At 32.9% G+C, this 12,349-nt stretch overlaps 1 protein-coding gene across 3 annotated transcripts in view; it reads left to right on the top strand.

Moving 5' to 3' along the window:
* Positions 1 to 12,349, top strand: part of MS3_00005684 (uncharacterized protein) — a gene marked incomplete at its 3' end in the record, with an annotated part of 31,345 nt that extends 18,996 nt beyond the window's left edge. Inside the window, exons 9-16 of one of the 3 annotated variants that reach the window (XM_012943616.3) lie at positions 159 to 375; positions 3,113 to 3,258; positions 4,296 to 4,390; positions 4,581 to 4,839; positions 5,000 to 5,230; positions 7,904 to 8,187; positions 10,644 to 10,776; positions 11,195 to 11,569. In XM_012943616.3, coding sequence (XP_012799070.1) covers positions 159 to 375; positions 3,113 to 3,258; positions 4,296 to 4,390; positions 4,581 to 4,839; positions 5,000 to 5,230; positions 7,904 to 8,187; positions 10,644 to 10,776; positions 11,195 to 11,569 — 1,740 coding nt within the window. Of the gene's footprint in view, positions 1 to 158; positions 376 to 3,112; positions 3,259 to 4,150; positions 4,524 to 4,580; positions 4,840 to 4,999; positions 5,231 to 7,903; positions 8,188 to 10,643 lie in introns of those variants that run through there. The other 2 variants (XM_051213781.1, XM_051213782.1) reach the window with 2 other exon arrangements.

Genomic DNA, 12,349 nt, shown 5'->3' with positions numbered 1-12,349 from the left:
CGAAATATGGGTTAATATTGATGGAGGAGTATTAATTCTAAAATACTGACAAAGTGTTAATTTATTGATAACGTTTGGTAATAATACTGAACTCCATGCTGTTAAAACAATGAGATAACTTAATTTCTAGATATTATATCATTATTTAACATTTTCAGTTATTTGCTGAATGCACTGAACATGTTCAAACTATCAAAAGCCTGGAAAGTCAAAAGACAGAACTGGAATCGGTTTTAGAAGAAACTCAAACTGAAGAAAGTAATTTACGAACAAAATGCGGTTTATTACAAAGGGATCTTATTCAAATCAGAGCTGTTAAGTCTGAACTAGAGGAACGTTTAACGGTGTTGGAGAAAGAGAACAAACAAAATACTGGTAAATTTGTTAACTTTACTAGTTGCATAGTCAAATGTATAGTTAACTCCTTTTATTCAATGATTTCAGTGAAATCCAGGACTCTCGTTTCATCCTATTTGAGACTTGTCAGCTACACATGAATTTAAATTACTTCGGAGTTTGTTGCGAAAAAGTAACTAATCATACATTCATGTCAAAATGTACTAGTATAGGTATTAGAATAAGAACTATGAATATGATACTAACAATAAGATCAGATCAAAACTGTTCACCTAAGCATTCATATTTTGTTCTATCGATATGCTTTAAAGGATACTGAAACTATTCAGACTGTTAATAATAAAAACGATGGAACATTTGTGATATCCCAATGAGTATAAAATTGAATTTTTGAAGTTTAGCCGCCTACTACAAGTCCCTTCTGCAGACCATAAGTAACCGAAACAAATTCAGTACTAGAAACATTTTCTGGAGTTAAAATAGTAGCGTTTTAGGGCTAGTTCATCACAATTAAGAACGAAAATGTAATACACGTGGAATTGTGATGATTCAAATCATTTTTATTCCTTATCTCCTTGTCTTTATGTAGCATTCCTTGAGTTAGTATTTATACACATATTTTTCATGGGGTCAGTTTGAATAACCAACAGAAGTTGCAAGTACAAACTACTAAATGCCAACTGATGCATGAATACTTAGGATTTGATCTCTGACGTCATTATCGGTATGTATTACTTAAGGTTCTCATTTATAACGATGAAATTGTTCACCGACTCCTTGTTTTCTAAGATTGTTAAATTCAACCTGTGATATACACTATTTTTAATCTTATAAACGAAGCGCTATTGAAGGTCTGAAAGAGTTAAAGAATTAAGTTCAAAATGTGTGTACAGTTAAACTGTAATAAATGCATTGTTGTTATGTAGTAAAAAAAGTTATTGTTCTGAGTTAAGAAAAGTATTATTATTTACATGTATTTATATACTAAGTTAAAAAATCTTAGTACATTTACATTTATGGAAATAGCATATAGTCACAGTTACTGAAAGTAAACAGTTATATGTGTTACAAAAACCATCTAATTAGGTATTATCAGAGAGCCCCCCCCAAAAAAAACTTGACATTTTTTTAATTTGTATATAATTAGAAGTAAATGTATATATATATATATATATATATATATGGTTACTTGTATTTCTTTTTATTTATCTTAAGTTCTTCTCCAAACCGTAATGAAGCCTATAAGTTTTCAAATCCCATATAGGAGGACAAAGTGTCATGCAGTTTAAAATTATGTTTTGCTGAATATGATTGATTCTTCATAAAATATGCATCTATACTCATCTTTATTTGCATAATCAAATAAAAAAAGTTTTCATTGTAATTATCTTGAAAGTTACTGAAATAATTCTAACATAAAAAGTGCTTATATTAACTATCTTTAAATCGAACTTTTTGATTCAATTTTTTCCATTGAAATCCATAGACGACGAGATTATAATTTATGGACGAACCAATCATGTATAAGATAACAGGTCTTAGATTTTGGCGCGAAATTTACTCATCTATTTGGCTAAATAGATTTATGACATTATAGCTGATGTCAGTTCATGATGAAAAATCTAAATCTAATTCTTAACCTTAATCATCAACTTCAAATCATAACTCTATTTCGTCATACTGGTTTATACCACTCATTTGGTCCTGGTAAACACTTTTAAGATCAATCTGGCATCGCTCTAATGTTGTCCATAAATTATATTCTCACCAGATAGACTATTACTTAATTTTCTACTATGACTAGCTAGATGTATACAGTTACATAAATAAACGATTTATATTCGTTTCCGATTTTAATATAATTTTAACAAATTCAACGTAAAACATAAAACCAACTTCACTAATTCAGAAAATGTGACTATATGTACAATGTTTGTTCTTAGCAAATCTATTTTACTGATTGAAATCATGAGTCAATTGAAGCTAGACCACCATGGAAAACCTGGAAGCACTGGACAGCCGTTCCGTCCTAGTACGATCCCGCACCCCGCGAGATTCGAACCCAGGACCTATCAGACCAGCTTCAACTGACTCATGATTTCAATCAGTGAAATTTCTAAAATCTCAACAAAACCTTTTCTGATAATAATCATCTGCTCACTCGTGACTGACTTCAAGAGATACTCCTGGAGTTCTATTGAGAATCCGTTGCCAGTGGAGTTCAACCAGGTCTGTTGTGAGATATCAGCTCACTGAAGACAATGGTGCACGACGGCGCAACTTCGTGGATTGATTGAAGTTAGACATTAACACCGTTGGGTGATGGCTCAGTGGTCTAGTTGTTTAGGCGCCCGGCGCGAGGGGGGGTGAGAGATCGTGGATGCGCACTGCTGAGGAGTCCCATACTAGGACGAAACGGCCGTCCAGTGCTTCTAGGTTTTCCATGGTGGTCTAGCTTCAACTGACTCATGATTTCAATCAGTTAAATTTCTAAAATCTCCACAAAACCCTTTCTGATAAAATTTATTTTAATAGTTAAAACATTTAAATAAGATTACATCATACTTCTAATATTATTCATAATATTGATTAAGTAATATTTCATTGTATCCTGTAAATTCAATTTTTGTACTGAACAATTTAACTCAAAGATTGTATATTTTATGTAAGAAAATTTGTTTAGTTATAATCAGTTTATGAAATTATATCAATCATTTACTATTTATCATTATTCATATTGTGTATATGTATTAAGAAAAACTAAAAGAAACTAAAGAACGTTTATCAGTTGTTAATCGACAAGTTACTGATTTGGAGAGTTCTCGAGCAAGACTAGAAACGGAAAGAGATAATCTAGACTCTACATTAAAAGATACAGAAGATGCTTTACATGAATGTGAAGTAAGTTTTAATATTTTCAGAAAATATTTATGTAAAAGTTTAAATGAAATAATTAATTACAGTTAAATATAATTGTTTAGTTTCTTCTTATGATTAAGAAAACTGCTACAAACTGACAGACGACTATAGACTTGGATGAATAACTTGATGCTTTAATCTTTTATGATCCGTAATATGATAAAAAGTATCATGTAACTACAATACCCACATCTAAACTGAATCAAATTTATTGCTCTTAACAGAAGGCGACTTAATACAGGTTCATACAGTGACATAGCTTTAATACCATGACTTCCAACTCAAAATGAATTTTGTGAAAAGTGACAGACGGATTAATAATTGAAAGCCTAGACAATAGAGGACGGATCACCAAAGCTTCCAATTAACAGAATATTCGTTTGAATGAAATTAATTAATATACACATGGGGTTTAGAATGGATGTCGTTGTAAGTAGTTTAACATCCAATGAATCTCGAGACACTTTATCAAGCTTTTTGTGTGCCGATTCTAAGGACACCATTTTTATTTTGGATGAATGAGGCAAATTCCTTCATACATTTAACTGTTCATTGGATTCCAACATACTATCTGATTCTTAATGCAATTTTTAAGGTGTTAAGTGTATGACTATACATTAGAAAATCCCTAACATTGTTCATTATTACAATATTTCAAAACTTTAAAATACAACAAACGTGAATAAAATCTATCTGGCTACTACAGTCGTGTGTTTAAAGTGTCTCTCAGTCAGTTATTAATATTCTGAATTATATCTGAATTGATACGTTACAGGTAAAAGCTTGTTTAAACAAGCATATTTCAAAGTTTGTTTTATATTGTGAAGTGATTACTTCTTATCTAATAAGTATTGGCAACTGATTACAATCTGTTAGTAATTATTCACTAGCCATTAGTGCTGTATCTCATCATTACCCGTTTACACGTATCCAATTCTTACCAGTGCATAACAATGAAAATCAACTCCCTATATAAATAATATATTGATAAAGATCTTATTATCTTTTTTTATTTATAGACTCGTTACCAAACAACATATTCAGCTTTAAGTACTTTAAGAAATGAATTTGAACGTCAATCAAGAGATAAAGAGGAAGAAGTGGAAAGTTTAAGGTGATGTAGATTGATGTTCATGTTTCAATGATAGAATAATGTACAGTATCTCCTTTTTGTTTGTTTATTTTTGAAATTACTTATGTTAACATTGAAAAAGTGAATTCTAGTAAAGTTTAAAAGGATTATTTTAGTAGGTATCATTTTTTGAAGTTTTATGCTTCTGACATTTCATACATTCTAATTATAGACGTTCAAGTCAACGTAATGTGGAAAATCTTAAAGCAACTGTAGCAGATATGGAAATGAAAAATCAAAATGAATTAGACCGACTTAAAAAGAAACTAGAAGGAAATATAAATAATTTACAAGTTCAGTTAGAAGATGAAAAAGCTGCTCATTCAGAAACTATTAAATTACATCAAGAAGCAGAAGCACATATTTGTCAATTAGAAATAGATATAACAGAACTAAATAATTTGGTTTCTGAAACTGCAACCACTTTACAGGTAAATTAATGACATTGTTCTATAGTATAGTTACTAATGAATGAATCCATATAAATACTTGTTTTCAAACATAAATAGTCAATGTTTTTATGATGAAATTAATTGTTTATAATTTTTATGTTTACTTAACGAATGTAAATAGGAATAATTCCTTTTTTAGATATGCGAAAGTCGTCGATCTGCTTTATCAAATGAAGTAGAAAGCTTAAGGAGTCAATTAGAAATCACAGAAAGATTAAAACGAAAACTGGAAGAAGAGTCATCGGAAAATATGTCAAAATTCGGTGGTTTGACAATACAAATAAATAATTTGACAGCAGAAAAACGAAAACTTGAGGGTCAGATAGCTGTGCTTGAAGGTGATTTGGACGACGCTACAGGTGCAAAAGATGTGAGTTATTATTGCATTTTCAAGACAAGCATAACTCGTTTATTCACACTATAAGTAATGAAATGTCTATTGAAATCCTGGCAACTTTAACTCAAATATACTGGTGTATTTAAGGGTTAAGCAACGTGATTGTATATACTTTCCATTGTATTGTAATAATTGAAAACCCCGAGAGTACATCACACAAACATTGGTTGATAGAGCGGTTCGAGAAAAATGGTCACCAAATATTGCACACTGGCATATTGAAATTTCCTGTGACATATACAACCTGTAGATTTCATTGCGTATTATGTATCACAAATCAATTGATGAAACACTTTTGCAGAATATTTCTAACACCAAATGATGCTTACATTTAAAATACGAATTTGGGTCGAATTCATGTTTCACTGGAGCCTATTAATGAAGTGTTTACAGTCTTAAGTGACTTAATTTCTGTCTTATTCATCTTGACTCTGTTCATATGCAGTTAATATATATAAATTTGACGGAACTAAATAGTTTAAAGTAATTTCCCATTTATAGATTAGTAATAATTTACTAATGTGGACATTTTTGTGCACAAGATGGAGTCAATTAAAACACTAATAATAATAATATCTGTCTTCTTCAAATAACTTGACCTGTAGCTCTTCTACGGCTACTGCCGGTCTCAAGACCGGGTAAAGGAGGAGGTTTGAGTATGGCTTTAACCACACCGTTCCGCAGAAAACAACCTCGCTAAAAACACCAACCAGAAAAAATCATTGAAACTACCTAAACTCTGTCCTGCAAATACAATGATTTTCTTTTAAAAGAATCATGGTGCCTCATGGTGAACGATGAGAATCTATGGAAGTCATGAGATCCTTTTAATAGCCAGGTAACAATTAATATAAGTGCATGGAATGTTCGGGAAATATGTGAGACCAAGAGAATCAGACAAATAGTTACGGAAATGAGGAGATGCAACTTGGTGGTGCTCGGAATAGGTGAAACCCGTTAGACCCAAGCAGGACAGAAAAAGTTAGATTCATCAGAGATGCTGGTGTACTCTGGTCACAAACAAGAAAATGATCCACACACTCAGGGAGTTGCTCTGATACTGTCCAAAGAAGCACACGAAACATTTATAGAATGGGAATCTCATGGATCCAGCATTATCAAAGCATCATTCAAAATAAGGGTGAAGGGAATCGCAATGAATGTTATTCAGTGCTGTGCACCCACCAATAATAACAATGAAGACGATAAAGATCAGTTTTACAAGAGGCTGCAATCAACCATAGAGAAGTCTACAATAAAGGGCCCAACCATCCTAATGGGAAACCTAAAAGCCAATGTCGGAACGGACAACACCGGATATGCATATGTCATTGGGACGACATGAAACGACTGGAAGAAAGTAACGAGAATGCAGAGAGATTTGCTAATTTATGTGCATTCAACGAAATGGTTATAAGTAGCACTATATTTCCACACAAACACACATAGAAAACTACATGGGTCTCATCGTATCACACCACACAGAACCAGATTGATCATATTTACATCGCTAAAACTGAAGATGTGAGAACCAAGAGAGGAGCTGACATAGCCACAGATCACCACCTGATGGTCGCCAGGATGAAACTGAAGCTAAAGAAGCACTGAATAACTGAAGAAACAGAACTAGGAAGGTTTAATACAGCCTTCCTCCGAGATACTGATAAACTCAAGCAATAGGTTCCAAGCCTTAAAGGATTTACTGAAAGAAGAAACTACTATGGAGCTGCAACCATGCTCCACACTCTATACATGAAGGTTTAGGAGGAAGTATAAGAGTGTTTGACAGTGTGGACAGGAGAACTTTATGGGTCCTTCTTCGACACTATAGTATACCTGAGAGGATAGTCAACATCATACGGAATTCATACGATGAACTACAGTGCAAAGTCGTGCATGGAGGACAGCTGACAGATACATTCCAAGTGAAAACCGGTATCAAACAAGGCTGCCTACCCTCCTACTTTCTCTTTCTTCTGGTGGTTGACTGTATCATGAAGACCTCCACATCTGAAGGGAAGCACGGAATACGATGAACTGTTTGAATGCAACTAGACGATTTGGACATTAACATCGTTGTATGTTGGCCTAAATGGTTTGCAAGGTTAAGTGTTCATTCGAGACCGACTACCCTGGGTTTGAGCCCCGTGTGCGGGATTGTAGATGCGCATTGCTAAGGAGTCCTATACTAGGATGAAACGGTCGCCCAGCGCTTACAGGCTTTTACCGGTGGTCTAACATTGACTGGTTCATGATTCCATGAATTTTTCCGTTGAATATGAGCAAATTAATCTATAAATAATTCTCTAATGTGTAAAGATGGGAAATAACCCCATTTCGCTCTTGACTTTTGAACTAGAACAAAAATATAGTTCAACATCAAAACTTGGTCTTCTTCAGTAAAATTTTCCCATCGCAATTTAATTTAGTCTGTTCTCATATAATGAATATCTCGATTATAAGATTACAATTTTCTACAAAATATTTCCAAAATACAGTTACTCTAAAATAAAATTTATTAAATAAAATCGATTTAAAGTGTGGGAGCTGTTCATTCCAATCTATTATGCTGACCTATCTAAAGCACTTGACAAATAATTAAGAATCTAGGACGTATTATCTTATTATTTTTTACATTTATCACAGGTTGCTACAGAGAGGGCAGACAGACTTCAAAATGAAGTTAACCGTCTGTCTCAAGAACTTCAAACTGAGCAGGAGTCGTCACGTCGAGCAGATACTGCAAGAAGACAATTGGAAGCTGAACTAAAAGACTGCAATGCTAAGATTTTAGAAAGCCGAAGAGCAGCTGATGCAGCAGAACGTGAAGCTGATGATGCCAAAAGTCAAGCCGAGATTAAAATACGAGAGTTGCAGCTAGCTTTAGAAGAGGAATCTAGAAAGTCAAGAGAGGCCCAAACTCAACTAAGGTTAGACAGCTCAGTTTATTAGATGTTTTTTCAAGTTTAAAGCTTTATAAGAAGGTCTGCTATTCCATTATGAGCCGTGAAATCCCATTACATTTGAGGTTCTAAGACTGGTAGTAAGGTTCTAGAGTATTTTCTTGTCCCAGTTGATGACTAGTTTTACCATGAATTCGAGAAGCATCAGTCTGTTATGTACGCGGTATAAACGGTTGTGTTACATATCATTTGCCTACTTATATCACTCTATGAAACGAATATATGCTACATCATCGACTGTCGACTGTTTAGAAAAGTCTTCAAGATCAAGTTTTTCGTCGTTCCGATGACATTAGTTTATTTAGATTTCTACTGACCGTCTTTAATACTGTTAGTGAGACTGAGGTTCGCACATATACGGGTTTTAGGTTTATGAAGTTTGCAGGAATTTCTTATAAGTAAAGTTCATTCCTCGCTAGAAATCAGTGTTGCCTTCAGAAAACCGATTGACCATTGACCTCTAGGATTCAGGATTTGTTTTGTTACGTAGACATGATAGATGTTGATGTTTGTCGCTACCTTCGATAGTAACTTATCTAGTGGGTACTTTCTATAACTTGGATCATATAAATACTTAGCTTTTGATTCCTTATTTAATGAATTCTAGTTTTTTGGAAAATGACTGATCTATCTAGGTGACCCAACTTATTGAACCGTGGCTTAGCCTTTCGTAAATTATTTCCTTGCTGAGTGATTAAACAACTGATGGCTGGATTCCAAAATTGTTTTACTTAACCAATTGCACTCCTACAGAAACACTTCCCACGCTTAATAATATTAAGTTACTCGTTAGTGACTCTTTGAAAGTCTGTCATAGTTACTTTGTTAGGTTTCGAAAATGAATTAATAATAACACAGCTTCCTCGATATCCGTTACTTGTTTCTTGTTTTCTAAATCATTCATGGTTCAGTTTTCTGCTATACTGTGCCAACCAGACATATCAGTTCAAGGCCAAATGAAAGGTGAGAGATGATGAAACTAGTCACAAGAAGATATTTATAAACACCATAAATTCGCATCACATGCATCAAGTTCTATTTATTAAGTTCCAAAATAGATAAAGTTTGTGTATACTTTATTCGGATCTAACTCCAATTCTTTAATTAAATAAGTACTCATCAAGGTTGATGAATGAATTATTACCTCGCAGTTGGATATAGTCTTTAATGTTACCTTGATTTCACTTAAAACGTCGCACAAACTTGATCAGTCTAGTATTTATCCTGTGGCATACTGTGGTAAGGAATGACTATAGTCGTCCAATTAAAATTGTCTTAATTAACAAATGTTTTCTCAAATTTTACGATCAAATTGTGAAACCTAAATACCATATCACCGGTGAATCTTACAATGAATAGTGTGTGTTATCACAGACATGCACACACGGTTTCAACCAGTCACTCTCAGAGGTCAGATGTGGATAGCTACAAGATATCGGACACCGGAACCAAGATGCTCCATGGATATTGCATATTATCCGTGGAGGTGGGGGGAGGGTAGATGATGTTCGCCAACTTTAATTCCTGTAGCTGAATCCGAAACTCCAGACTTATTTTCCAGGAACGGTGGGTAATGCATCAAATCAGTTAGATATATCGGTTCAGGTTAATCATTAAAAGCCTCCAATTCACGCTTCGATTTTTCAATTCAGTAAAAAGTTTGATTTGCACATAGAAAGCCTATATACCAATATTGAACTTAATGCAACCCTTTAAATCGATTCTCATCGACTCCACACCTTCCAGTATCAAGAAGAACTTCGTGAGTTAGCTTGCATCGGACATCCAGAGTTAAGGTGGATTGTAGAATCATCTGAAGACAAGAGAAGGCACTTCAATGCATAAGTTGTGCTACTTTTTAAATCTATCACAACACATCACACCTTCAACTAGAGTCCACTATTTAGAAGACTTATCCAGAGCAATTATATGACAGTTGAATTTAAAGAGAATGTTGAAAAACACAAAAGTATTTTATACTGAAGTAGTTTAGATAATACGGGATTGGAAGATCCTGATATCAACCCTTTTAAATATCTTACCAGTAAAACAAACGAGTAGGAGGATGAAAAGTGTCGAATGAGGAAATATACTTGATCACACGCTTGTGTAAAATAACTTGAATCTTCTTTGCTGGTTATCTAAAAGGATGGAGGAAGTGTTTCATGTATGTTAAAGCATGGATAAACCGGGGTGCCCTCAAGTAATTGTATTCGTTAAGACTAACAATATCATAAACAATGTCGGACGTATGCGAAGCCATTCATTTAGGGAAGCTACCTACCACTGCAATATAAAACTGAAGGCATTTGACCGAAATTCTCTCAAACAAGGATAACCCCCAAAAAGTAGTCGATAGTTTTTGTTAAGTTTATGTGATTTTGTTCCAATAATTTGTGTTTTTTATGATTTTTGTTTTATAGAAAATGTGAGAGAGCACTCAAAGAATCAGTACAAGCTGAACAAGATGCTGGGCATATGGTAAACGAACTACGTGAGATGGTTGAACGAGCTCAAACAAAACTGAAACAAACCAGGAAACAGTTAGAAGAAGCAGTATGTGTACTTTGTAAAATGTTAGGCTCAATTAAATCAATTACTAGTAAATAATAATAAGTAATACACTGTGAATAGATTAATCCCAATGCTTATTAGAAAACAGTACAGTTGTTTACTTTAAAACAACACATCTGTCTGCTTGATTTGATACAGTAACAATAGCAAATATATGTGCACTATACTTATTTCCTTAAGAACGTCGGTACTCCTTTCAGTGGTTATGAATGTTTTATTTTTCTCTGGTAGCATTATCGAAGTAAAAATGACAGATTAATTATTCCATGTGAGAATTATACAGATCACAGTGAATGATGCATCTGATCACATGACTGAATTTTTTTTAAATGAGATGATTTTATTTTTACGATAGATTGATAACCAATTATGTTAAGAATTTAATTTAATTTAATTACAGGAAAATGCTGCTCAAACTGCTTCAATGAAATATCGTAAAGCTCAACAACAAGTGGATGATGCAGATTTACGTGCTCAAATGGCTGAAAGACGTATAGGTTTAACTGCTCAAGAAGATAATGTAACAACTTATGGAAATTACAATAGACAGCGATCTGGTAGTCTTTATCCAACTAGAACAAGAAACTATTCAGTAACACGTGAAGGATCCGTATTTAGTGTCATGAGTGAATTACCAGCCTCTCCACATAAAACTCGTTTTCAAACAGCTATTCCAAAATGGAGTAATCGACATGAATTAGGAAATTATCAAAAAGAAAATGGTAGTTCATTAAGTCTTCTTGATCTACCACCGGCTGATACAAGTTGTAGTTGATTCTACACTAATCAATTAGACTAGTAACAAATTAAATTAGTCACATTTTTGTTCACCCTTTTATTACTATTATCCATATAATCATTTACATTTTAATGTTTTGACAACTTTTCATATAATTCCATCTTATTACTTTGTAAAAGAATTGAATTACTAGTAAATGTTTATTAATAATTTCCATTTGCCATACCCTGTTGAAATGAATTTTCTTTAAAGTGATTCACTTTAAACAAATCCATAGTTGAGTATTTTTTTTCTTTTTTCTTTTTTTATTTAATTTTACAACCAACTGGAATTAGTGAATTAATTTCAATGATAACATTTTTCTTTTTTTTTCCCAAAAAAAGAAAGAAAGAAAGACGAACAACTTATGTTATACATGGTATAACATTTGATTTATTGCGCATCATTATTTGTTTAGTCTAGTGTATATTTGTGTTTCATATTTTGAATGAATTAAGTTTATCAGTATGTTGCTCTTTTTTTCTTTTCTTTTTTTTTCAGAGGAAAATTCCTTTAACCACGAATGATTATTAGTTAACATTGTAGACCATATTAGTAAACATTATGATTTTATGAATCATTGTTGATAAAACAGTTTCATATTGATTAATTAAACCCTTTTCTTTTCTGTATTCTCCTTTATTTAGTGACCAAAAATAATGTTTATACAAAAAAGAGGAAAAAATTTCTTTCTTTCGTCTTAAATTCTCTATTACATAATATTAAATGGTTGAAATTTAAAGCAATTAGTCCTTTTGATAAATTTTGATAGTGTGA

The sequence above is a fragment of the Schistosoma haematobium genome, chromosome 1 (genome assembly GCF_000699445.3).
Source record: "Schistosoma haematobium chromosome 1, whole genome shotgun sequence".
Classification (NCBI taxonomy): Eukaryota; Metazoa; Platyhelminthes; class Trematoda; order Strigeidida; family Schistosomatidae; genus Schistosoma; species Schistosoma haematobium.
Note: the sequence above shows the minus strand (reverse complement) of the source record. Positions and strands in the feature narration are given on the sequence as shown.